This window comes from Ovis aries, chromosome 1, assembly GCF_016772045.2.
Source record: "Ovis aries strain OAR_USU_Benz2616 breed Rambouillet chromosome 1, ARS-UI_Ramb_v3.0, whole genome shotgun sequence".
Taxonomy (NCBI): Eukaryota; Metazoa; Chordata; class Mammalia; order Artiodactyla; family Bovidae; genus Ovis; species Ovis aries.
The window spans coordinates 1,014,008-1,040,127 of NC_056054.1; the positions used below are offsets into that span (position 1 = coordinate 1,014,008).

The 26,120-nt window shown below is 67.2% G+C and overlaps 2 protein-coding genes across 3 annotated transcripts; both read right to left on the reverse strand.

Annotated features, from left to right (window-relative positions):
* Positions 1-456: 456 nt before the first annotated feature.
* CAPN10 (calpain 10) lies at positions 457-11,264 on the reverse strand. 2 transcript variants are annotated; one of them, XM_027967009.2, is made up of 12 exons: positions 10,950-11,264; positions 8,702-8,833; positions 7,315-7,511; positions 6,435-6,652; positions 5,360-5,501; positions 4,832-4,998; positions 4,378-4,598; positions 3,677-3,879; positions 3,074-3,329; positions 1,532-1,731; positions 1,003-1,048; positions 457-759 (listed from the first exon to the last, which is right to left on the reverse strand). In XM_027967009.2, the coding sequence occupies exons 1-12, from the start codon at positions 11,073-11,075 to the stop codon at positions 730-732; spliced, it is 1,938 nt and encodes a 645-aa protein (XP_027822810.1). In that variant the 5' UTR covers positions 11,076-11,264; the 3' UTR covers positions 457-729. The 2 variants fall into 2 exon arrangements, with proteins under 2 accessions (XP_027822810.1, XP_042095622.1); XM_042239688.2 differs by lacking the exon at positions 10,950-11,264 and adding an exon at positions 9,315-9,724.
* A 6,197-nt stretch (positions 11,265-17,461) lies between these two features.
* Positions 17,462-26,056, reverse strand: RNPEPL1 (arginyl aminopeptidase like 1). Its single transcript, XM_027967017.2, has 11 exons — positions 25,412-26,056; positions 22,833-22,973; positions 22,242-22,393; positions 21,698-21,814; positions 21,336-21,571; positions 21,027-21,140; positions 20,549-20,661; positions 20,163-20,271; positions 18,911-19,141; positions 18,696-18,838; positions 17,462-18,339 (listed from the first exon to the last, which is right to left on the reverse strand). Exons 1-11 carry the CDS (start codon positions 25,949-25,951, stop codon positions 18,079-18,081), a joined length of 2,157 nt encoding a protein of 718 aa, XP_027822818.1. The 5' UTR covers positions 25,952-26,056; the 3' UTR covers positions 17,462-18,078.
* Between the last annotated feature and the right edge of the window lie 64 nt (positions 26,057-26,120).

The following is a 26,120-nucleotide window of genomic DNA, read 5'->3' on the forward strand; positions in this document are numbered from 1 at the left end:
CCCAACAGGGCAGGCACCCCGACCACGGTGACAACGCGGTGCGGAGTCGGGGGACGCGTGGGGACAGGAGACATGCCAGGCCAAGGTCAGGGCCCCCACTCCAAAGGGGTTAGGGGTTTGGGGGCCCGGGGTTGAGGCCTGCAGGGACACCCCCGCCGAGTCACGAGCAGAGGGCTGCAGCCTGCAGCTCCGACACGGCCACTGGGCACTGGGCAGCGTCCACCCCTGAGCGCCACTGGCCGGGAGACAGGAGACTGGACACGGTCGGCGGGGGGGACCTGTGTGGATGGAAACCCTCCAGCTCCCGCCCAAGACCTGCCCTGCGCCCACCTTCTCACCACCCACTACCTCCTCCCCTCAGCAGCCCTGCCCGGCTCCGCATCACCCCCCGAGTATCAGTGGCTGGTGTGAGCCCCCGCCTGCTCCTGCCGGCCACCTGAACCCGCTGGACACTGCTCGGTGCTCGTGTTTATTTATAAACTGGATCCTAAAAACGTTTCTAACAAATAGTTCAAACAAGGTGTGTCCCGACGCGCTCCGTCCGCTGTATGGCTGTTTCCCGGGCAGTGGAGAGACCACGTGGAGAATTCCGGGGGGCTCAGCCACCAGGTCCCTGGTGCCCGCCTGGGCTCTTCCCGCGGCTCCTGCTAGACCGCAGGGCTACTGCTCCTGGGACACGCGCAGGCCGGCCGCCGTGGGTCACCAGAGCCCGCACACAGGATCAGCCGCTCAGGCTTTCATCACCGCCATGAAGGAGGCCTGCGGATGGAGGGCGCGAGGGCTGGGAGGCGCTGCCCCGGCTGGCGGGAGACGACCAGCCTCCTCACCTACTGCGGGGCTGCCACCACCCCGAGAATCGCTGCCTGGGGCTCCCGGGGGGGACGAGAGCCCCTTCTGTCCGAGGGCCCAGCCTAGCCTGTGGGGTGGCTGCTGGGAGGGTCTGGGAGGCAGCTAAGACCCCAGGGCACTGGGAGAGCCCTCCCCTCTGCACCCAACACGCACCTCCCGGAGGGGCTGCCCCAGCATCTCCTGGCTGTGAATGGAGCGCCTGCAGGAGAGGATAGCACTGTTACCCTGGGCCTCCCCGCACCCTGGGGGTGTGGGGTGGGGGGCAGTGAGCTCCAGGCCCCTCACCCCAGGCCTCCCCGCACCCTGGGGGTGTGGGGCGTGGGGGGCAGTGAGCTCCAGGCCCCTCACCCCAGGCCTCCCCGCACTTTGGGGGCATGGGGTGGGGGGCAGTGAGCTCCAGGCCCCTCACCCCAGGCCTTCCCGCACCCTGGGGGCCTCCCCGCATGCCAGGGGCGTGGGGTAGGGACAGTGAGCTCCAGGCCCCTCACCCCAGGCCTCCCCGCACTTTGGGGGCGTGGGGTGGGGGCAGTGAGCTCCAGGCCCATCAGCTCTCCTCCCACAGGCCTCGTGCTCTGCAGGACAGGTGCGAGTCGGGGTGTGCGGGTCGCTGGGAAAGAACCAGGGGTGGAGGTGCTGGGGACATGCCCCACACCCACACACAGCCGCGTGCACAGGCGCCCACCTGTCGATTCTGGTCTCCACGGTCACCGTAAAGGCGCCCTCTGTGTCTGGCAGGTAGGTGGAGGGCACGATGCGATAGGCGCCGGCGGGCAGGTGGCAGAGCCGGCTCACCTCCTGGGCGTAGCAGTGCGGCACGCAGCTCAGCAGAGGCTCCTGCAGCAGCAGGGAGGATGCGTCCTGGCCCCCGCCGTCTGCTGGAACCTGGGGGAGGCCAGGGCTCAGACAGCAGGCCCGCTTGTGGGTGACCGGACTGGCTGCGGCCGCCAGAACCGCAAAGGCCTGTCCCCTTCCTGTAGCCTTGACCCGGCTTCCTTCCCAGCAGGGCCGCCCTGGCTGAGGACAGCCGGCAGTCGGCCTGGCCCTTGTCACACGCCAGGCTGCTCACTGGGCCCCACTGCCCACGTGGCCCCGTGCCCAGTGACCTGAAGAAGCGCTGCCGTGCTGGCTACCCCAGGCGGGCATCTCACTGTCCGTGCCGTGGCCCTTCTCTTGAAGCCCCTGGTGGCCTGGGTGGAGCACGGCCAGTGTGGTGCCCACAGCTGTCGGGAGCCCAAGAGCACAGGAGCTTCTTGAGGAGAGCCGCCCCCAAGGCCCCATGACAGCACGGCTCTGGGCCACCTTCTGCCCACATCCTCCTCGGGGCACCAGCCCCTGCCCAGCCCCATCCTCAAGCGGGGCCCCCAGAAGGGGTGGGGAGTTTGTGACCTCTGGCACTTCACCTCCCCCCTAATACTCCAACTGCAGGTCTGCAAAGGACGTCCTGCCTGTATTTCAGGGCAGACTGAGGCCGGGAAGGCACTCTGGGTGGTGCTGTGACTCCCGGGCCATCTCGCAGCCGCCTGCCACCCGACCCTGGGTGGCCCCAGGACCCAGGGCCAGTCTGCCCTCTGTGGGGCCCCGGCTCCCGGCCACGCGGGGCTGGGGAAATGGCACTCTCTCCCGAGAGCCTCCCTCCTCTCCTGCTGGGGACTCGGCCCGCCTTGAGCTCCTGGGCTCTGAGCGCCTCGGGGCCGCGCTCTACGCTTCCTTTCTGACCCAGAAGCGCTCACGGGCAGGTACAGCATCCATCTGTCCTGTCTGGGGCGGTGTGGGCCGCCCCTCCCTCCCAGCTTGTCCCCACAAGCCGAGGCCCCCGCTGGTCCAGGCACTAGGTGGGTGGGGGCCAGGGACTCATGTGGCCTTCGGGAGGCTCCCGCTCAACCCTGTGCCCAGCGCACCCTGTGGGGGCTCCTGACTGCAGGCACAGTTCTGGGGGCAGCTCAGGACTCAGGGGGGCTTCCCTGGTGGCTCAGCTGGTAAAGAATCCGCCTGCAATGCAGGAAACCTGGGTTCGACCCAGGGTTGGAAACACCCCCTGGAGAAGGGAAAGGCTACCCTCTCCAGTATTCTGACCATGAGAATCCAGGTCGCAGAGTCGGACACAACAGAACCCCCTTTCACGCCGCACACAGGACCCACCGTCCAGCTGCTCTGAGCCCAGGTGTGGACAAGCCTGCCTGGCTGCCGGTGCCCCCGCGCCCCCGGCCCCGCGCCCGCCACCTGCCTGGAAGACGTGGAAGCCGATGGGGAGGCACTGGTGGTCGCCGCAGTGCTGGCGCAGGGAGATGCGCACGCAGCGCGGGCCCGCGCCCGCCGGCACTGACAGCGGGAAGCGGGGGTTGCTGGCGTAGGAGGCGAAGTTGCGGCTGCCCCCCGCGGTCTGGCCGGCTCTCCAGGAGCCCCGCAGCCGCACAGTCTCCCACTCGCCCGCCGGCGGCGCCTCCCGGCGGCCGGGGCTTGGGGCGGCCGGCTGGACGGCGCTGCGGGGACGAGCAAGAGGGGCTGGTGAGCACGGCGCCAGCAAGGGACTGCCCCGCCCCCCTGCCCGCCGCGCCCCGCCCCCCTGCCCGCCGCGCCCCGCCCCCCTGCCCGCCGCGCCCCGCCCCCCCGCCCGCCGCGCCCCGCCCCCCCGCCCGCCGCGCCCCGCCCCCCGCCCGCCGCGCCCCGCCCCCCGCCCGCCGCGCCCCGCCCCCCCGCCCGCCGCGCCCCGCCCCCCCGCCCGCCGCGCCCCGCCCCCCGCCCGCCGCGCCCCGCCCCGCCCCCCTGCCCGCCGCGCCCCGCCCCGCCCCCCTGCCCGCCGCGCCCCGCCCCCCCGCCCGCCCCTCACCTGAGGGCGACTCTCCCGGTGGAGAAGACGCGGAGCAGGAACCGCCCTGGCGCGTCCTTCAGGAAGGTGCTGGGCACGGCCAGGTAGAAGCCCGGGCCGAGCTCACAGTGCAGGTGCACCTCGCGGTCGTAGGCATGGCACGCGGTGCCCGCCACGGGGGGCGCCGACAGGGCCCTGGGCAGGTTGACCCGCCGCTTCTCCACCTGCAGGAAGGCCCCGGGGCGCCCGTCAGAGCCGGAGGCCCCCCGGGAGTACCCAGGCCTTTGGGTCCCTCCCTGAGAACCTGTAGCTGCGTCCCACGTGAGACACACGTGCCGGTAAAGACCCGTGGCTGACGCCACCTGGGCCTGCCAGGCTTGCCAGCAACGCGGTGACCCACGAACCGGGACCTCCCATCCGCATTGGAGGGAGGGGGCTCAGGGAGCGGACAGGAGCTCCCAGGGGCACGTGGGCAGCAGCAGAGCCGGGCGCTGGCCGGCACCGCCCCTGGAGCCCTCCCAGCAGCTCTGCTCACAGGAGGGGCCCCCCAGCCAGGCTGCTTCCCTGCTGTTTGCCTTTGGCCAGAAGACACAGCCAGGCCTGGGGAGGGAGGCGCATCCTGTGGACTCAGATCTGACGGGGTGGGGGTGGAAAGGGGACTTCGGGGGCTCCGGGGGCTCAGGCCTCCACGTCCCACGGGGCAGGGTGCCAGGTGGGGCTACCTTCCAGAGGTGCAGGCCCACGGCCTGGTAGTCTCTGCCCGGGCGGCCAGCTGTGCGCACCCGGGGCCTCTGCAGGACACCCAGGTACACCTCGCTGGGCTCGCAGACCCGCAGCCAGAACTTGGGGTTGCTGGGGAAGCCGCTGTTGTTCCGGCAGCCTCCTGCAGACTGGCCCTTGACCCAGGCCCCGGGCAACTCCTGGGTGTGGCACAGCACCTTTCCTGGGCGGGAATACACTGCTCAGACATGGGGACGGGGTCCCCCTCACGCCCCCAGCCCCACCTTGACGTCAGGACCCCTGCACCATGAGGACCTCCCACCCGGTCACCTGTCCCCTCCGGGGCAGCGGGGATGGGGCGATTGCTCCGCCCTCGAGAGAAGCCGGGGGGCAAGAGTGGAGTAGGGGGGCCCGCCCCCCTTCAGAGGGCGGGCGGTCTGCCTGGGCCTCCCTCACCTGAGTGCAGGCTCTGCAGGTGGCCAGCCTCCGTGCTGGGGAAGCCGATGGTGACTTCGTCAAACTCCCGCAGAAACTCGTCCTCCTCCACCCAGAACTCCCCGTCCTGCAGCTGTGACAGCAGCTCGGCCTGGGCCGCCGGCTCCACCCGGCTCCACCCTTCGCCGCTGCAAGGAACCCCCTTCAGCGGAGTGGAAGCCCGGGAGCAAGCACCCACCTGCAGCCCAGGAGCCATCCTCCGTCCGTGGGTGCCCTCAGGACAGGCCCCGCCCCTCAGCGTCGCTGGGGTCCCGGGGTCCAGCAGGAAGCCAGCCTCCCAAGGCCGTCCGGGGCCCTGCACAGAGCAGGCGGCCCACAAGCAGGTGCCAAGGGGCCTTGCTGGAGGCCAAGCAGGCACTGTCCTGACCCTGGTCCAAGCCGCGGGCACTGGGCATGCACCATCGAGACGGCTCTGGGCCACGGTGGCCCCGCCCCACCCCACGGCCCACCGCGGGCAGAGGGAGGCCCAGAGCGCCCGCTTGCACTCACCCCTCCCTCCAGGGCCCCTGCCAGCACCGCCGGCCCCAGGGGTTCTGAATGCGCAGCAGCAGGACACTCCGGCCAGCCAGATCCTGGAGCTCGTGCAGATCCGACACGATGAAAGCATGAAACTCGCCCAGCTCCCGGGTCCCTGGGGGAGGAACAGCCGCAAAGTCCACACTGAGCGGACACACAGCCCACCCAGCTGCACTGCACGGGCGCTGTATCCTGACCACGGCGGGCAAGCCAGCTGGGGCGTGACTGTATCCTGACCACGGCGCGCAAGTCAGCTGGGGCGTGACTGTATCCTGACCACGGCGCGCAAGTCAGCTGGGGTGTGACCTGATCCAGCGTGGGGCCACTGGGAGCGCCTGGCCTCGGATTTGGGCTCAGCTGCCACCAGTCCTGCTAACCATTGCCTTCTCTGGGCCTTGGTCCTCGCCCAGATGACACTTTGGACAAAAGTCCATTACAAAAATAATCTTAAATATGAAAGCAATTGTGCACAAAGATGCTCACTGCAATGTCATCTCTAACAGCGTGAGACTGGAAAGACCGTAACTATCGGGCACTAAGGGACGGATTCAGAAAAATACGGCAGATACAGGGGTTAAGCAGAATCCTGACAAAGTCCACACGGCGCACGGAGTGATACGTAACACAGGACACGAGCGTCTCACGAAGAAAACAGCTGAGAAAGGGCACCAAGTCGGGGTGGTCAAGCTTGGGTGACTTTTTCTTTCAACAGACTTGCTTCGTGAGCACATGTATCACTAACATGGAAACCTGAGCGCTGGTTTTGCCCGGTCACCAGCTGTGCCAGAGATGGTGCCACCACTCTGCGTGCCTGGGACCCCAGTGCAGACGCCCTCTCGCCCTGGAGGCCAGTGCCGGTCAAGGGAAGGCAGGACACTGCCCTCCGGAGAAGGCTGGTCAGGAGGGAAGGGCACACCTGGGACCCCAGCTCTGAGGACAGAAGTCCTCTCTCGACCCAGTCCCAACAGGACCCGAGTTCCAAGCTCCGGCAGAGCCAGCAAGGGCTCAGGTGAGCAGGCCCACAAGGCCGCCACCCGCTCCACCCTACCTGTCCTGGGGCCGAGCACCGAGCAGCTCAGCAGACAGCGGTCCTTCAAGCTGAGCAGCTGCCGGCAAGTCCTGCGTTCCGTGCCGCGGGGCCTGTCCTGCTGGCCACTGGATCCAGCCACGTCCTTCAGGTTCCACCTTTCGGCCAGGCCACCAGTGAGGTCCACCAGGGCGTCTGCCACCTGCCCCGCCCACAGCTGTTCATAGGAGCCGTGGACCCTGGGGAGACAGCCAGGTGGCGTGAGGCCCGGCACTGGGCCCCCAGGCCTCCTGCCCCCCTGGCCTGCCTCTGACCCACCTGGATCACCTCTCTTTCCACCCCGCCCTGTCCCCACCACGTCCAGGCACAAGCTCGCCTCCAGGGCACAATGCCCACGCAGGCACCAGCAGAGTGGGCACAGTGGCCGTGGGCACCCACCCCTCCGCCTCTCGTGATCAAGGCCCTGGGCCCGACGGGAGGCTGACGGAGGGGCTCACTCCTGCCACAAAGGCCCACCTCCCGACCCAGCCTCCTTCAGCACGACCACCAGAGAGGGCATCCATGGTCTCAGGACCACCTCAGACAAGCCTGACGCCTCGGACGCCTTACTCCTTCCCAGCGACCTGCCCGTCCCCAGAGAACCAGTTGGACAGAGAAACTTGTCTCGCTTGGGTTTGAGGAAAGAGAGGACAACATACACCCTCTCTCTAGAGGCGATGCTCCCGTGCCTGACTGTGACATGAGGGCAGGGCAAGGGTATAGCAGCCCATGGGCCAAGCCTCAGAGCTGTGGTCTCTGGACGGGCCAGCCCACCCTGGAGGCCCTCAGAGCCCACAAGGGCGCTGCGGTCCGGGACCCCCACCCGCTTGCCCGACCGGCCCATCCACGCCGGCTGGCGTACTTGGCATAGACCTTCTCCAGCAAGGGGAGCCAGAACACGTCCTCTCTCTGGCACCGGGAGAAGCAGAGTCTCCCTGCAAGACAAGGCAGACGGTCATCCACGGTCACCTCCACCCAGCGTCCAAACTGCCAGACTCGACAGGTGAAGGAGCCCCGGTACGTCTGGTCGAGCCAGCTCGGCTGTCCTGGAGGGAAGACCTAGCGCGCGTGGGGGGAGGCAAAAGGAGACGGTGAGAGAAGGCCCAGGCAGTGCGTCCCGGCCCTGGCCAGAGCGTGACCGCTCCAGACGCTGTCCCCCCTCGGCATGCGCCTCACTGTCCGGCTCGTGTGAACACCACTTGGGGGACAGAAGGTCACAGACCTTCCAGTGAAAGATGCCAGGGCCGCTGTGAGCGACCAGTGCCTCCCAAAGCTCTAGCCAGCCATCATGAGCTTGTGTCCCCCGGTAGCACCGGCCCTGAGTCCACGGCAAGCGTGACTTCAGAGGCCTGCATGGAGGAGGTGGCAGCTACCCCGGCTGGAGCCTGGGCACTCAGTGCCACCAGTGCCCGGCCCGTGCTCACGGCTGGGGCTGCGACTCTGGCCCAGGGCTGAGACAGGAGGGGGTCTGCACCCAGACAGCCCCATTGCATCCCGGCTCTGCCCTTGTCAGCTGGGACGTGACCATGGTTTCAGCGCCTCGTTTGTAAGAGGGGGTCCAGGCCAGCAAGGCCTGTGAGAATGAAAGCTGGCAACTGTGGTGGGCTTGGCCCGGCACCGGGGACATGGGGGCCGCTGGGAAAGGGGTCAACACTGCTGCTTTCACTGGCCACACTCAGGCAGGCCGCGAGCGCTCCTGGGGAAGGAGTCTGAGTAGCCTCCTATTCCTATGGGGTCCACCTACATCTGAGACAGTTCTAACCACCTTTTGCCAATTGATATTCAAAATCTATAAGAAAAGAGAACAACCACCCCAACTAGCCAGGAAACCTACTCCAAATGAGCACAGGGTCCCTCAACTGTCCCTCTCCTACGTTTGTCTTTTTCTTCCAAATGCCTGCCTGGGACTTCCCTGGTGGTCGGGGGCTAAACCTTCGTGCTCCCAACTCGAGGGGCTTGGGTTTAATCCCCGGTCAAGGAGCTACATCCTACATGCTGCAGCTGAAGCCCAGTGCCGCCAGATTAAAGCACGCATGTGCACGTGTGTGTGTGCGCGTGTCACGCACAAGTGGCTGGCCCAGGGCCTGGGAGATAGGGGAGCAGGGGCAGCAGAAAGCGCCCTGCCAGCCCCTGCAGGGGAGGGGGCCGCTGGGCCTGCTGGCGGAGCCCCCTCCCCACCCTGCTTCCTTCCTACGCGGTCAGACAGGAAGAGAGAGGAGGAGAGGAGGCCGCGGGCGGCAGGCAGACACCTGGTCCAGGAGGTGGCGGCTCTTCTGCAGGGCGGCGCAGGCACACAGGAACCAACAGTCCCCCAGCAGCCCTTGCTTCACCTGCCCTTCCTGCGGGCTACCTGCAAACAGCCGGGGCGTGGCGCAGATTTCCTGAAATAAAGAAAATCGTCCAGAGTGACATCGTGCTCGGGGGCTGGCCGGGAAACCAAGAGCAGAGGCCCCGTGTGACAGGGCCAGGGAGGAGCTCTTCTGGTCGTCCACGCTGCCTACGAGCGCACGGGGAATGGCTGGCCTCTTGCAGCCAGTACCCGTCAGCCCCTCCAGGCTGCACATCAGCCTGTCCAGCTTGGATTCTGGGCTCCCTGTCTCCGCCCACCTTCCTTGATTGGCACACCCCCCAACTCTGGACAAATCCCACCACCCTCTTTGCGCAACAGTGAAATGTTGGTCTAGAAAACGGTTTCCCTTTAAATTCACAAAGGCAGGTCTCAAGGGGGTCTTCCGTACTGCTTCTCTACAAGGCTCAGCTCTCCACACCCCAGACGAGTTGACCTTCCTCCTGCTCTCCTCACAACACCCAGGCCCCTCTGAGCGGCGGCCGTGCCCAGGGCCCCACCAGAAGCCCCCTGACCTGACCCCTGCTGCTCTCAGTGTCTGAGTCCATACACGCCCCTGGCCTCCCCCAGCCCTGCAGGCGGGACCCCACCAGCGCAGGCCTGGGAGAGGAGGCCCGCCGCCTCTGACACACTGTCCCTGGGCACTGCTGCCATCTCCTCCGAGAGCTGCTTCCCCCACTTCCTCCCTCCCTCCCGTTTCTTACAACACCCTTGCTTCCGAACAGGCCCACAGCCCCAAAACCACTCTGCATCAGTATCACCTCCGAGTCGTCACCTCCCACGGGCATCCTCTGTGCTCCTCTTTCCTGACACAGTGGCATCAGAACTGCAGCTCCCCCATGCCCAACAGCCCCCCTCCCGGAATCCACGACTCCACTGTGCTCTGCCTGTCCTCTCCCCTCACTGCCTGCTGCTTCTCAAGTCTGCTTGTCAAGGCACCTGCAGTTCCTTAAGGCTTGATTCCAAGCTGTCTCTTCTTCTCTGCCCCTACTTTCTCTGAGATGCCCTCCCAGACTCCAGACAGTAAGCCACCTGTTCCGCCCCTGTCCCCAGGAGCATCGTCTCACCCCGCTCCCCTGAGCCCCTGGCTGTCACACCCACTTGCCTACCGTCAGCTCCGACTGAACCTGTGAGAGCAAAACCCAAGCCTACACTTCCAGCCCACCTCCTGTTTCTGCAGTGTATCAGCCAGGACCCCCACCCCCCAGGTGCTCAAGCTAGAAATCTAAAAGTTCTTGATCCCCCCTTCATCCTCACTCTCTACTTCCAGTTGGTCACAGAGACCTGACTCCTGGCTTGGACATCTCCCTTAAACCCGCCCACACCAGAGCCCCAGCCTGAGGCTGCCGTGCTGGTCTGAGCCCCTGCCTCTTTCTGCAGGACCACTGCAACGGCCACCTGCACTCTTGCCCTCCGCACACCCGGCCGAAGAGGGAGCTTCTTAAAACATAAACCCAACCCAATCACTCCTCTGCTAAAAACACCCTAACGGTCTCCCACTGCACCTAGAGTCCACTGGCCCTGCTGATCAGGCTTGTGGCCCCTTGGCACCTCCATGGCAAATAGGCCCTCGGTGCTGTCCAAGGAAAGCCAGTTCTGTCTCTCTTCCAGGGCGGGTGCATGCCGAGGTCTCCACAAGGTTGCTCTGCGGACAGCCTTATCCAGGGGATACTCCGTTTCTAAAGCTATCAGCATAGCACACTGGGCCGGAGCATGCCTCTAAATTGCCACCTGGAGATGTTTACACCTGAAAGGGCATGAGGTTCACCACACGAGCGTGCAGAACAAAACGGCAGTGGCTCTGCAGGCTCAGTCTGGCCCTTCCAGAGGAGCAGGAGAAACAGAACAAGGCCGCTTGTGGTCAGAAGAGCCCTACAGACTAGAAGCCCTTCACAGGAGACCCAAGTGGGGCTGAGTTTGCCGTGTGCCGAAGCGCCCAGCTCGCGGGGCCGTGAATCCCCTGCAGAAGGGAGCGCTCTCAGTGGGGTGCTGTGAGCTCGGTCCAGCACACTCGGAGCTGGCTGAGGGGTGGGCTGCGGAGCCCTCTCCTGAGGACAGCGGGAAGCGGGCCTGGAAACGCGGCGCCAGACCCCCGAGAGCCCCGCGCGCCCCCCCGCCCCGCTCCCCCCGCCCCGCTCCCCCCGCCCCACCTGGGGCCGCCTCCAGGTGATCTCCTCCCGGAACTGGGCCAGCGGCGTGGAGAAGCTGGAGAAGAGCGAGGAGTCCGAGGCCGGGAAGGCGGCGTCGCGGAAGAGCTCCTTGGCCGGCGCCCGCATCTCGGGCACCCCGGGCGCCCATCTGCAGCCCGTGACCCGGTGCCGAACGCAGCCGAGCGGGCGCGCGGCCCCGGAGGGAAGGGCGAACCGGCCGCGCGCGGTCCCACTTGCCCGCGCCCCCTCGCCCGGCCCGGCTCGGCCCCCTGGCCCCCCAGCCCCGCTGCACCCACAGCACCCCCCGGCCCGGGTGCCCCCCGCCCCGTCGCCCCGGTAACCGTCGTCCCAGCAACCAACCAGGCGCGGCGCTCCTGGTCACGTGGCAGGATGGCCCCTCCTCCGGGCGCCGGAAGTCGCGTCTCCGAGCCGCGCGGCCGTGTCAGTTGTGGCTCTCCTTCCAGGGTTGGGGGCCGGGGGCCGCTTGGAGGTGTCTCAGCCGAGACTCACGCCTGGGAGTCCGGCGCCGGCGTCTCCTCGAACCTGTGTGGTTCGGCCGGGGCGTGGGGACAGCCTCCTGAGGCTGAAGGGACCGGCGAGGCCGCCTCGGACGACGTCGAGCCTCGGACTACAGGTCCCAGCATGCCGCGCTGCCTCCCACAATGCACTTCTCCGGGCCCCGCCGCTGGGGTGTCTGGGAGCCAATTGGACGCCTTCGGGAAGGCCGGCTGTAGGCCGTCCGGTGTCCGCTGCCGCTGCGGCTGTGTGCTGGGGTCCGGGGAAGTGTGGCAGCCCCGGGACTGCCGTCCCAGGCCTGAGAGGCCGGCTGCGGTTAGACACCCTGGACTGTGAGTCGGCAGGCTGGAGCGCAGTGCTGGTTCCCAGACGGCCGGCCATCTAGGTGGTCCTGGAGGGCTGGACAGGGACCCGCTGGGCTTGCGGTTGCAGCTCATGGCCGCTCAGCGCTGCGGGTTGGTGAGGACGCCGACTTCAGGATCTGCTCGAGGAAACTGCCCTTCCTCGGGAAGGAGGGCAGGCAGCCACCCTGGCGCTTGTTCTCCGGCTGCCTCTCCAGGCCTGCTTCGCTGAGGCTGGACCCTTCACAGAGGGCCGCGCGGGGGCAGGTGGGGAGGACCCAATCCTCGGACAGCTCTCTGCTACCACCTGAAGCTCAGATTTCGCGTCCTCAGGCCGTCTTTGCTCAGCCCCCGCATACGCAGGGTGGTCAGATCAGATCCCCACAGGTCCTCCCGCTGATGAGACACTGAGCCTGATCCAAGAACGCGCGCCGACCTTGCTCCAGAGCCTCCAGTGTGAGGCTGTGACAGCTGCGGCTCCTCCCTCTGAGGCCCCCATGGGGCCTGAATGAGGAGCAGCTGCTAGTGGTGATGTGACCTGGGCTACCTCGAACCCACCAGGCCCCAGCCCCTTGGTTTGGGGGCCTAGGGTCCTCATCTCTTCTGAGGTTCTGGAACCACAGCATCATCTGACATCTACCCCCTGCAAAGCTTACTTCATGACAGTTTACCCTGAAGCACTGACTCTTAACAGGAGATGTTTTATGGCAGGCTGGATGCTGCACCGTAGCTGGAGGGAGTCAGGAATAGCCTAGGAGCTGCCTCATGTGGGTGTCCTAAAGGATTAGGGGACAGATTTGGCTACCCTGGGGTGTTGCGCAACTGGTCTGCTCCAGGCAACACAAGGGTGGTTAGCAGATGAGCTGGGACCAGCCCAAGAACTGGACTCCCAGTGGGGGCCTCTGCTGGGCCTCTTAACCCTGGCTTGCAAGCTCTGGAGAGCAGGCAGCTTCCTGTGGGCACATCGGTGTCCAGGGCTGGGCTTATGCCCAGAGAAGCAGCAGGAGACAGTTGGTTTGGGGCAGGGAGCAGCCCACAACCGTAGGGACGAGTTTGTGACCAGCACTGAGATGGCTGAAGGCAGCTAGCTCTCCTGTCGGCCTGCCTGGCACAGCTCCTCCTGGGCCACACTTACCCGTGAGCCCTTCAGGGTCCCATTCCCCACCCCCTGGGTGTGAAGATGGCCAACTGGCCAATTAGCAGTACTCTCCTCTCCTTCCTGGGCCCACCCCTGCACCCCTGCCTTGTGCAGAGTAGAGCCTCTGGCTGGTGGGTAGAAGGAGTTGGAAGCAGCCTGGACTGGGGATATGACCAGTTAACCCCAGTCTCCAGGCCCTGAGATGGGCAGTTACTTAGTCTGACGTCAGTCCTCAATGAGATGGGAACACCAGCTCCATGTTATCCCAGTGTTTGACGGGCACAAATGAGATAGCGGGAGGCCCCGTGGAGCTGAAAGAACTGACCTTGGGCCCCTCAGGTGAGGAAGCCTTGCTGGACTCGCAGCAGAACAACAGTGGGAAAAACACCTCGAGGCGGGCAGTTCAACGTGCTCTCTGTCGCTGGTGCATCTGAGTTGCAGGGCACTGTCAGGCACGTGCCCCACCAGAGGCAGCCAGGGAATCTGCCCGTGTCCTGGGCCTGTGGGCGGTGGGGCGGCTGTCCCTCTGGGCAGGGCCTTCCATCTGGGACTCTCCTTCTGAGGAGACGGGACAGGTGAGAGGTCCCCCACCTGAGCAAGGCCTGGGCCCACGGGACCAGCCTCCACCACGTCTGCTGCAGCAGGGCCAGGAGCCACCTAAGCAGGATCACCGGAGGCTGTGCCCCACTGGGTGGCTTTCCAGGCTGTGCTCCAGGCCCCTGTCTGCAACTACAAACCCCGTGGTGCGAGGGCCCGGGCTGGGCTGAGGCTTGTGAGAAACCACCCTGGGGCCGGTTGGCGGGGGTCATGGCCCTAGGCTGTGGGGAGCAGCCGTGAGCACCGGCGACGTGGACTGCTCCCCTGTCGGGTGGTGGTAGCTGGCGGGGGGGGGGGGGGTTCTGGAAGCTCGGGTCTCTCCCCTGCCCGTCTGGAGGGTCCAGCTGAGCAGCGGTCCCAGGACGGCCAGAACAAAGGCACCCGTGTGAGCCCCGTGGCCCCGTCAGTTCACGGAAGTGAGGAGGGTCCGCCCCGAGAGCACGAGGGCCAGGCTCGTTTCACAGCGACGAGACACGGAGTCTGTGCGGTCCTCACGCACCTCAGCGGTAGGTGTCACTGTCCCGTCTTACGACGAGGAACCTGGACTTAAAATGGGAAGAGGCGGCAGCCCAGGACCCCACAGCTATAGACGGACAGAGCCAGCGTTCTGAGGCCAGGCAGGCCCAGGTCACTCTGCTCACGAGAGGAATGGATGCTTGCAGGGCGGTGTTTTAGATCAACCTTGGGGTTTTTTAACCTTGTTACAAATAATAGATGTTCTTACTGGAATTTCCGCCTGTTGCTCCGCAATGGTAATGTGTCCTTATATTTTATTACTAACACAATACAGATAATTTCTTCTGTTGACTTCCGTCCCCCGGGACGACCGTTTTTCCAAGTGGGATGTTTTCTGCAGTGTGGGCGAGCCGTCACATTCACTTCAGGTCGTGGAGTCTGTGCCTCGCCGCTTGCTCATGCGTTTTTGAACAAGGGAGGTTTATCCAGGCCTGGCCGGTGGGCGGCTGTCCTCTCAGCACACTGCCCATGCCCCGCAATTGCCCTGCCTTGGCCTTCATCCTTCCAGGGTCTGGTCAGGGATTATTTAGAAAGTGGGGAAAAAAGAAACCTTAACAGCTGGCACCTGATTGCCCTTGGTGAAATGACAGCCTGTGTCAGGGAATACGCCCACCAGGTGGGTTAGGGAGGGTGCGCCCGGGTAAGGTGGCTCCAGGTGGCCTGGTCTGGCCATGGAGAGCTGGTGGGCGGCTGGGGGGCAACGGCTGAGGAAGGGAGGGTGGCCTCCCGATGCGTGGAGGACGGGGATGCCTCCATCAGTTTGAGCGTCTCTGTAGGGGCAGGTCATGACCCCAGGTCTGGGGCGAGTCCCACTTCTTTCCCTGCGCACTGTCCCATCGTGGGTCGTTTGCTGATGCTAAGAGTGCTCTTTGTCTGCTGTTCCAGTCTGTGACCCCTCTTCTTCGTGACCATTCTTCCTAGTTTTCGTTTTTTAAGAATTGTCCCTTTAAACCCTTCCAGATCTTTGAGAGGTTCTTTGGCCCAAGTCCTGGTCATTTCACAAGTGCCTGTTCCTGGTTTCTCTCAACGCCCCCACCTCCATGCGCGTGGCTGAGATGTCAGCCCTACGCTTGTAAAGTCCTCCTCTGCTTGCTGTTAGCCCGGTTTCCTTGGGGATCAGTTTGGTGAGTGTTGGCCCTGCTGCACGTGGCTTATATGCTCCTGGGCGGGTGCCCGATTGGGTGGGCCTTGTCTTTTACATCTGACATTCCACTCAAGGCACCTGGCCTGAGGGGACTGGCCAGTGAGATGGGGGAGGGGAGAGAAGGCCTCCCAGGGCAAGGGTGCACCCCCAGGACAAGGCCTGCGGCGGACGCGGTCCCTGGACCCAGGCTCCAGGCCGCGTGGGCTCTCCACACACCGTCCCACTTTCCTGACCCCAGCAGGTCCGGTGCTCATGGCCACCCCCCTGGCTCCACTCTCCCGCCTGACTGCTCCCTTCTCTGCCCCCAGAATTCTGTCTCCCAGCACCGTGCCCCCAGCCCCTATGGCGGTCATTACTGCTGCTGGTGGAAACCCCCCACCTCCACGCGCCTGGTGGGAGTGGCCGTGTGGGCCAGTGTGAATGCTGTGGGCAGACGTGGCACATGGCCCCAGTATGTCCGATTGCAGGCCTGGGCCCCCCCACACTCCCTTATCTCTGCCGAGATGCTACTGTCCATCAGCCGGGGGCCCTGAGGAACCAGTGATGGGAAGCCCTCCCCCCCGACCCGGCCTGGACACGTGCCACAAGTGAGAAATAAACCTTCGCTGTTTAAAACGCTGGTGTTTTAAGTGTTTTCACTTGCCGAGGCTCAGCCATCAGCCCCGGAAGAGACGAGTGGCTCTGTCAGGACACAGGACACAGGCCTGTGGTGGGGTGGGGGGGCGCTGGCGGGAACCCACCACTGGAGGCCATGGTATGCAGCCGCAAAACATCTGGTAAGACTCAACCGTGATGACTCATGGGGCAAATGACGTCCAAAATAACTTGCAGGTCCGGTGCAAGGGGTTGGGAAACCTTGGCAGCACGCGTCGGTCACAGGCTGTGTTTGGCAAGATACCACGTGGAAAAAGATGGGCTGAGAAAAACATCCCTGGGTTTGCAAAGCTGGGAGGAAAAGGAAAAGAGAAAGGCAGGAATGGCCCAGAGAGGAGGTCAGAGCCAGGATGGACTGTGGCGAGGATGCTGCCGAGGTGTTGGGGTCACCCCAGGGAGGCCGTGGGCTTGCCCCTGAGCCTCCCATCATCAGGTGGGGCCCTGGGGGGCAAAACGTGGCCCCTGCCTGCTGAGCTGGGATCGGGACCTCGGGGGACCACAGTGCTTTTGAGGGCTGAACTGCCGAAGAAACCAACAGCCTAGGGCTGCAGAGTGTGACTGGAGACCCGAGAACAGCCGTGGCAGGGAGGAGGCTAAGGAAGCACGTCAGCCCCACGGAGGGCTTGGCCAGAAGACGGGAGGGTGGGCCCTTCCCAGGGCACAGCCGAGGGCTGCGGAGAGCCCAGGACTTGGGGGCCCAGGCCCACAGGCTCCAACGCCGCTGTAGGCGGAGCTCCCGGGCCCCCGCTTCTCCCCACAGGGCTTCCCGCTCACCACAGCCGGGGACTGGCCCTCCCACTCCAAGTGTCTGGGCTCGGAGGAGCCACGCCCGGCCGCGGTGCCAGGACAGCCCCAGGACAGGAGAGCTAGGGCCACGCCTGGGTGGGGTCAGGTCAGCTCCCGGGGGTGGGGGGCGTTGCGGGGAGGACAGTCACTGGGGCACTCGCAACCTGGCGGCTGGCCCACCACCCCGTCCTCCAGCACCTCGGCCCCTTGGGAACGGGGGGCTCTGTGACCGGGTCCCACCAGTGGGCCAGCTGACAGGTCACTCTGGGGTCCGCGTGTGTGATCCTCGGGGAGACCCTGCAGCGCTGACTGGACCCACAGCAGAGGCACTGCCCCAGGAGCCCAGCCCGTGGGCGGCCGGGGGGAGGGGCCCGGACGCTGCCCTGGTCACCGTGGGGCACTGCTCCCGGCACCCACGGCTTGGCCATGCTCTGGGGCCGCCCCTGGGCCAGCGAGGGCCACGGCCCCTCCGCCCCGTCCTCCCAGGCCACACTCAGGCCCGCCACTCGCCTCTCCTTTTACTCCCGTTTGGGAGGAGGGCCCACAGCGGGGATGCCGACAGGGGGTCCTGGGGGCGGCAGAGGGGCTGAGGAGGTCGGGGGCAGCCGGCGGCTGGTGCTCGGACCCCAGGGGGCCGCAGGGCAGGATATGGGGCCTCCTGGTGCAGAGCAGAACAGTCAGGAGGGGCCGGATGCAGGCGAGAGCCCCCACCTCTGGCTGGAAGCCTGGGTCAGAGGACAGGGCTGTGACCAGCTCCAGACCCCACGCCACGGCTGCTGGGCAGCTGTGCAGGACAAGAGCCAGGACGGACAGGCCGGGAGGCAGTCTGCAGAGTGGAGGTTTAATGGGACAATCATGGTGACCCCGAGCGGAGGTCCCCCCCGGGGGCCCAGCTCGAACCCCGGGGCTCCCCGGGCCTCTTCCAGCAGGGTGGGCCTAGAAAGAGCACCAGTGCCGCCCGCCTTCCTGCGCGTTATTGCTGCACTGGCCCCGGGGCCTGGGGCCCTGAGTTCCCTGAGGAGCTAAGGCTTTCCGGGGCCCCCCTCCCCAGGGACATCCACCGTCTCTGCGGCGCCCCGTCCCCCACGGGGAGGGCGTGGGCATGTCTGCGTCCTCGTCCCTCGGGCAGGGACTGAGGGAGGCTGCCGGCCTGGGGGCGGGGGGTGGGGGTCCAGGGCTCCATGGAGGCAGGCGTGCGGGGTGGGCGTGGCAGCCCAGGCCCTCCTGGCAGACAGAAGGCACAGTGTGGCGGTTGCCGTCGACCCAGGGCAGTGCCTGGCAGTCAGTGTTGAGACAGGAGGGCCCGCAGTGCAAGAGCGCTTGGGGTGTGGGGGGGCAGGTCCACAGGCCTCGGTCGGCCCTGGAGGGGCCCCGGCAGAGCCCCTCCAGCCAGGCCTGGGCCCCGAAGGCACAATCGTGGTGTCTGGGAGGCGAGCGCTAGGCAGACACGTTGACGTCCCTGAGAGAGATGGCGCTGCCCGGGGCCTCGTCCCCGAGCAGCAGGCCCGGCTCCGAGTCCGCCGCGGGCCCGCCTGGCTCTGCGCCGGGGCCCAGGCCCTGTGACAGGATCTGCTGGATGGTCCGCCGCAGGTTGGGGTGCAGCCGGCCCTGCGTCTGGTAGAAGACCTCCAGAGCAAACGACTTGAGGGCGCCGGTGCACAGGTCCTCGTACAGCGGGATGGTGTACATGCGCGACATCTGCGGGCAGCCGCGAGTCATGGGGCGCCCTCCCCTCCCCCGCCCCCGCGCCCTCCCCTCCGCCCCCAGGGGGCTTGGGCTGCAGGGGCCCTGCTAGGGCGCAGGCCTGGGGGTCCAGTGACCCTCAGGCCTTAAGGAGCTCAGACGGCCCCGGTGTGCACGCCCTGCGGCAAGACCCCAGGACTCTACCCCCGGCTTGACCACTGGCCTTGGGCACAGCCTCCCTGAGGTCTGCTGGGGTCTGGGCCCCACCCCATCCTCTGGGCCACCCAGCCTGAGTGGCCGGGTCAGCGGAGGGCAGGGGTCGCCAGCCTGAGTGGCCGGGTGGGGGTGAAGGCAGGCTCGTGTGGCCGCACCTGGCTCTCCAGGAAGCGCCGGACCCTGTGGAGGTCGGGGTAGTAGTCGTTGCGGACCACGATCTGCAGCCAGCGGATGCGGATCTCGGCGTTCATGGAGTCCAGCAGGGACGAGTAACACTTGGACAGGCTCATCACCACCTCTGTCGGGGCCACGGCAGGTCAGGACCGGCGACCACCCCGCCTCCTCCCACCCCGGCGGCTGCGGGACTCACCCTGGGGCAGTGGGGACCCATCCAGCAGCCGGTCCAGGAAGAGCGCCGTCTGGAAGGTCCTCCACTTGGAAATGTCGATGGCGCTGGCGGAGGCGGCCGCCTGGTCCAGGGGCTCGGCGGTCCACAGCTGGAAGAGGGCTTCCACGGGCCGCGTCAGGCTGGATCCCTGAGACAGGTCCGGCTCGGCCAGCGGGGGGCCCGTGGCATTCAGCCAGCGCTCGAACTCCAGCCCTGCAGGACAGACGCCCTCCTGGGTTCCCGAGCAGGCCTCCCCAGGAGACTGCAGACCCCGAGGGTGTGCCTGGAGACCTTGCCAGGGTCTAGGAGCCCCAAGGGTGGGGGTGGCCTGGGGAGGCGGGAGCCGGCTGCAGACCCTGCAGGCCGCGGTGGCTTCCGGGAAGGGGGCACAGCGTGCTGGAGCCAGTGGCCAGGGACCCCCTATCTGCCCGCGCCTCCTGGGCAGAAACAGGAGACGCTGCGCGTGCACCGCGGGAGGCGTGGGGTGGGAGCCCCGCCCTGGGAGAAGGCTGTTCCTGCTTTGGAGCCCTGGAGCCTGGGCATCTGTGGGGGCAAGTCGTGCCATCCCTGCCCCCCAGACCCTTAGGGCACTTCCCAAACCTTCCCCAACACAGGGTCCCCGGCCCACAGTGCACTGCGCTGCCACAAACGCTGACCCCGCCTTGAGACAGCAGACCCTTCTCTGCTTTGGCCTAAGCCCTTGGCCCAGGGGCACCCTCGCGAACAAGCTGGCTGCCTTCAGCCTGCTCTGAGGCAAACTGCCCTCTGCTCCTGGATCCTGCCCCAGGCCCGCTGCACAGTTTCCAAGGCTCTTTCTGGAACTGCCTACTCAGCTCTGCATGTATGGGGTGCTCAATCGCTCCCATGGACTGTAGCCCGCCAGGCTCCTCTGTCCATGGAATTCTCCAGGCAAGAACACTGGAGTGGGGTGCAGGGCCCTCCTCCAGGGGACCCTCTCGACCCAGAGTCTCCTGTGTCTTCCACGTTGCAGGCGGTCTTTACCCACTGAACCACCTAGCCTAATTGCCACCTCCTCCAGGGAGCCCCCGGGGCCCCTCCGGGCTGGGAATCGCACTCTCCTCTCTCTTCCTTCCACGTGGTCCAGCCCGAGTTCCACACCAACGAGTGACGGTGGCTGCCAGCCAGACAGAGCCCCCAGGCCCCGTTACACCCCCGCACCCAACAGGCCGAGGGTGGGCCCGTGTGGACGCATGGCCGGTGGGGGGGGCCTCACCTGCCCGGCAGTCCACGCTCTGCTCCTTCAGCTCTGGAAAGAAGGTCAGGAAGGAGTCCAGCAGGTCCTGGGCCACCACGCTGGTGAATTTGTACTTCTCCACGTAGGCCTGTGGGCGGCGCGGACTCAGCAGGCCCGGGGGCTGGGTGCGGCACTGTCCCCCTACCCCCCGGGGCCGGGCACACACCGCGAGAAAGGGCCTGGCACCCAGGGGTCTGAGCAGGGGTAGGCAGGGCCAGGGTGGGCACAGGGGCACCCACGGCTGCTGCAGGGACCTGCCAGGCAGCCGAGGCTGGGAGGTGGGAGAGCCAGGAGCCTGGTGAGAGCCCCGCTCATGGGCCCCACCGCTCCACCCCCACCCCGACCCCCAGGAGCGCGCTGCTCACTCGGAGGAAGTCGTCAAAGCGCTGGGGGTCCCCACAGAGCTGGGACAGGTAGTACACGAAGCAGTAGCCCTTCTCGTAGGTGAACAGGTTCATCAGGTGGCTGGGGTTCACACCTGCGAGGGAAACCGTGGCTCTGGGAGGCACCCTGAGCCGCCCAGGGCCCCGGGGCTGGGGGCGGGATGGCGGTGGGGCTCTGCACGGCAGGGGGCACCGAGGGCCCCGCTGCTCACATCCAGACACCCCAAGAGTGTGTGCGGGGGGGTCCTGCCCTGCTGGGGGGCCCTCGGTGGAGACTTCAGGTCCACACATTGGGGAGACGGGTGCTCAGCGCCCGTGAGAGGTGGCACAGGCCGTGGAGGGAAGCCCCCCTGGCCCGGCCTCTGCAGAGAAGCCTCGTGGGGACGAAGACCCCGACTGGGCTGGGCGGGGGGCCTGACCTCTGCAGGTGACGAGTGCAGGGCTAGGCAGCAGCAGGTACCTGGCTCCAGCTTGACCTGCAGCTTGCTGACCGGGCTGTCTTCTCCGAGAAGCTTCATCTGCCTGTGCAGGGCGTCCAGGCGGAAGGCTGTCTCCAGACAGGTGAAGGCCGCACCTGGACAGGTGGGAGAGAGGCCGCTGCCCTGGCTGCTCCCTGCCCTGGGCCCCACCGAGCTACCCCCGGGGAAACACACACACACACACACACAGAGCGGGGACCGCAGCCTGGGACCAGCCCTGTACACGGTGCCCGCCCCCACCGGCCCTTGCTGCCACGGGGGTACCACGTGTCCCGCCAAGCGCGGCGCACCGTGAGTCTCGGTGGTGATGCGCCGCTGGGCGTAGGTGGCCAGGCCCTCGCTCAGCCACATCTCCTCCCATGTGGCGTTGGTGACGGCGTTCCCAAACCAGCTGTGGGCCACCTCGTGGATGACGTCGATGACGAGGAACTCGTCGCTCTCCAGGATGGAGGAGATGATGAAGGTGAGGCAGGGGTTCTCCATGGCCACGATGGGGAAGGACGGGGGCAGGAAGACGATGTCATACCTGCGGGGGCCGGGGGTGGGGGCCGCGGGTGAGCCTTGCCTCCTGCCGCTTCTTGGCGGGCTGGGGGGGGCGGGCGTGCACATGCCCACTGGCCCCTTTCACGGCCGGCCAGGCTCGCAGACATACCTGCCCCACAGGTAGGGCCCGTAGAGCCGCTCGGCCGCGCTCAGCCACTGCTCCACAGCGCCCGACAGCTTGCTGGTGGCCGTGGGCAGGAGACACGGCTCAGCCCACACGCGGCTCCTGTCATGGGGGAGACGGTGGGCGGGGCCAGCCCAGCCCCAGCCCACGCCCCCTGCCTGCCCCCAGGCCTTCCCTCCGGTTCTGGGCATTGCCCAGCGCAGGCCGGCCAGCCGCCCACCCTGCCTGCCCTTCACTCCACGGGCCCTTTGCACCGCGGGCCCTACGTTCCGCGGGCGGGCCCATCCACGCGCCGTCTGGGAGTGCAGCGGGTGTGTCTGCAGAGGCCCTGTCCAGAAGGACCGGCACAGGGCGCCGGGGTGCAAGCAGCCGGGGGAGGATGGCCCCTGGGCAGTGACAGTTAGGCAGGGGCAGGGCTGGCCCCACCGCGCGGGGCCACACAGGGCAGCCATGCAGGCAGGCCGCACGCCGGGCCCCGGCAGCATCGCCTGAGCCTGGACCCCGGGCAGCAAGCAAGAGGTGGGCCTACCTGGGCCCGATGTCTGCGGGCTGGAGGTCCCCGGCCACGAGGGCCACGAGGTAGGCAGGCACGGGGTGCTCCATGTGGAAGCGGTAGACGCCCTCCTCCTCCACGTAGGTGCTCTGTGTGGCGCTCATCAGGACCTGCACCCCCGACGGGGCCTGCGTCCCAGGAGGCCCCGCCCATCAGGACAGTGTGTCTCCCATGGGGAGCCCCACGCCCCCGTCAGGACAACCCCGTGTCCCCGGTGGGGACCCCACAGCCCGGTGGGCAAGACTCGTGTCCCTGTGAGAAAGCCCAGCAAGCTGGGTCAGGCAGCCACACTGCTAGGGATCTTCCCGTCCCTGTCAGGGACCCCCCCACGCTGTTCCGGGAGCCCCCCAGCTCCTGGCCCGCACACCTCTCGTCCCAGTCGGGAGTGGAGGTGGGGCTGGGGGGCTGCCAGAAGCCCTGGGACCCGGCCGTTCTGCCTGCCCCATCCCTGCGCCGGCGTCCCGGGGCTCAGGCCAGGCCTAGGACCCCGACGTGGGCAGGGTGTGCGCCTTCTCGGATGGCCGTCTGGGTGGCAGCTGGGGGCAGGGCGTGCTGCTGGGCGCTGACCTTGACCACAGCCGAGTAGGTGCACTTGACCGCGGGCGTGTCAAAGCACGGAAAGAAGGAGCGGTTGCAGACGGAGTGGCCCTGGGTGAACACGAAGGGCTTGGCGCTGCCGTACGTCAGCTCTGGGTCCAGCCACCAGATCTGCAGTGGGTGGTGGGTAAGGGGTCGGCTCCAGCCGGGGCGCCCCCCACCCCCACCCCGGCACAGCGGGCCGAGCCCTCCTGGAGACCAGGGCCACAGGCCGACGGCCCCACCCCGCCAGGGAGCCGTCCCTCAGGTACTCCGGCCTACCACTGCCCCCAGCCTGCCCAGGCCAGCTCAGCACTCCCCTTCTTAACACCACGCATCCTGATGTCTTCAGGAAGGGCGGCTGGAGGCCGGGGGCCTCCCCAACCCAACTGCAGCCACTTGGTGGGGTCCCAAATCTCCCCCATATCCCCTCTGCTGGGACAATGTGGTCACTGAGGCCAACTGGACGGGTCTTCAGTGACCAAGTGCACACAGGTCCCCCCAGGGCCGTGATGGAGGGGCCCCAGGCCCTTGCAAGTGACAGGCCCGAGGACGGCAGCCACAGCTGCTTGCCACTTGGGACCCCAGACCCAGGACCATCGCTGGGGGCTGTCCGTGACGAGACCCCAGGGGTGGGGGACCCCAGACCTAGGACTGCCGCTGGAGGCTATATGTGCTGAGACCCCACCCCTGGGTCCCCAGATCCTAGCGGATGTCCAGGCCTGCAGGGCTGCCTAGACAGTTCCTGCAGACCAGCCAGGCCACTGTCAGCCTTCATGAACTTCCATAAAACTTCTTTTTGGCTTCTATGTCTCTGTTCTCTGCCCAAGAAGAGCCTGCAGCAGTATCTTCCTTTTCTGCTGACCCCTAGGGCTGCCCCAGATGTTCGGAAGGCCTGTCTGGGGAGACTTCAAAAATGCAAACTCCTGGGTCTGACCACAGAGAGCTAGGACTTAGGAACCTGCATTTCACACCCCGCCCCCCCCCCCACACCCCCAGGTCCTGGGATAAGTCGTCCCCAGATCATGCTGGGGACAGGCCCTCGCGATCAGGCTGCTGGGGACAGGGTCAGGCCAGCAGGGTAGCCGGCTGTGGGCCCTGGTCCCACCACTCTCCAACCACTCTGCTGGTCTTAGGTGGATCAGACACATGGGCTCCAAGGTCAGGGAGAACCATAGCCTCTGTTTTCACGGCTGTGGTGGGAGCCATGCCCGCCAGCTGTCAGAGCCCCAGAAGGCCCCTGGCAGGAAGCAAGGGCCAGATGGGCAGGGCAGGGGGCTGGTGGGCAGGACAAAGGCCAGGCAGGCAGACAGCAGGGGCCAGGCAGACAGCAGGGGCCTGGTGGGCAGGACAGGGGGCTGGTGGGCAGGACAAAGGCCAGGCGGGCAGACAGCAGGGGCCTGGTGGGCAGGACAGGGGCCTGGTGGGCAGGCAGCAGGGGCCAGATGGGCAGGGCAGGGGGCTGGTGGGCAGGACAGGGGCCTGGTGGGCAGGGCAGGGGCCAGATGGGCAGGGCAGGGGGCTGGTGGGCAGGACAGGGGCCAGGCGGGCAGGACAGGGGCCAGGCGGGCAGACAGCAGGGGCCAGGCGGGCAGGGCAGGGGCCAGGCGGGCAGACAGCAGGGGCCTGGCGGGCAGGGCAGGGGCCAGGCGGGCAGGGCAGGGGCCAGGCGGGCACATCTGCAGAAGCTCAGAGGTGAGGTGGCAGCTGGGGGCTCCTGGGAGTCGTGCAGGACTCCCAGGTGTGTGTCTGGCCTAGGCTCATCCGGATTTCTCCTTGATGGCTTCTGGCCTGACGCCTTTCCGCCACCCTGTCTATTCACATGCCGCAGCAGTGACGGATGGAGCCTCCTGGGGCCTCCCAGAGCTACTTGAATGTTGTGTGTTGAGGGGTTACTGTCACAAACGTGTGGCCCATACAGGGACCCAGGAACCCCCATGCTCCATCCTGAAAGTGGCCCTGCGGTGGAAGGGTGCTGTCTGGGCTGCCCAGCCTTCCTGTTGAGCCCCTGGGCGGCGGGCGCTCCATGTCCAAAGCCCCGCAGAGCCTGTGCGTGTCTGCGCTGAGGACACGGGGCCAACCTGCGGGAGCACCCCCACCAGTCCCCTGCGCCCTGAAGCATTAGAGCCGATCCAGGCCCCTCGGTCTCCCACTCCAGCAAGTCTGTCCCTCTTGCCACCCCCAGGGAACAGTCCTCCGAAGCCCGGGTCACACGGAGGCCCATGGTCGCAGTGTCAGGCTCGGGCAGATGTGTGGCTCGGCATGTGCTCAACAGAAGCTGCCCCTGTCTCCAGGCAGGGACCCGGCCCTGCACAGCTGAAGGGAGAGGCTTCCCTGGTGGCACACAGGCCCCTCCCCGGGACCAGAACCCGGGGGCTCACTCGGTCCAGGGCTCCTAAGGGCTCCCCTGGCACCAGCTGGGAAGCCCCGCCGGCGCCTGGACAGGACTCCGGGGCCGGCTCGCGGAGAGCCGGGCTGGGCCCCCTCTGCAGGTGTCGCGGGCGCAGGGCCCCCAAGAACGCCCCCCAGCCCGGCAGCACGGAGAGAGGCCGCCCGGAAGCAGGACTCACGGCGGGGGCGTCGGTCGAGGTGTAGCGCAGGATGACCTGGAAGGGCTGGTGCTCCTGCAGCTCAGGGGGCAGCGTGACGGTGAGCGAGGAGCCATAGTCGGTGAACGGGTCCACCCTGAAGGCCAGCGGGCAGCAGGCGGGCTCCGCGCCGGGCGCCTCGCAGAAGGCGGGCAGCGGCGGCGGCGGTGCGGGTCCCGGCCCGGGGGCGGCGAAGGCGAAGGCGCAGGGCGGCTCGGCGGCAGCGGCGGCGGCGGCGGCGGGGGCGCGGCGGAAGGCGGCCGAGTGCAGGCGCAGGGCCGGGTGCGCGTCGAGCACGAGCGCGCGGGGCGCGGGCCGCCGCGCGCACAGCTCGAGCACCAGGCAGCCGGCCAGCTCGCGCGCCTCGGGCCGCAGCTCCAGGCCCAGCTGCAGGTGGCGGAGGCGGAAGAGCTGCGCGCTGGAGGCCGAGGCCACGTCCAGGGCGGGCGGCGGCTCGGGCGGCGGGCGGGCGGGCGCGGCCTCGGCGCCGGGTGCCTTGCGGCAGCAGCACTGCGCCGCCATGGCCGCCGCGCTAGGTGAAATCCATGGGCGGCGGCCGCCCGGGCCGCGGGAGCGGGCGAGGGGCGCCGGGCGCCGGGCGGCGGGGCGCGGGCACAACAGGAAGTCGCGCCGGGAGCCGCCCGGCCCGGCCCCGCGCCGTGCGCCGCCCCGCTCCGGCTCCGCTCGGCCG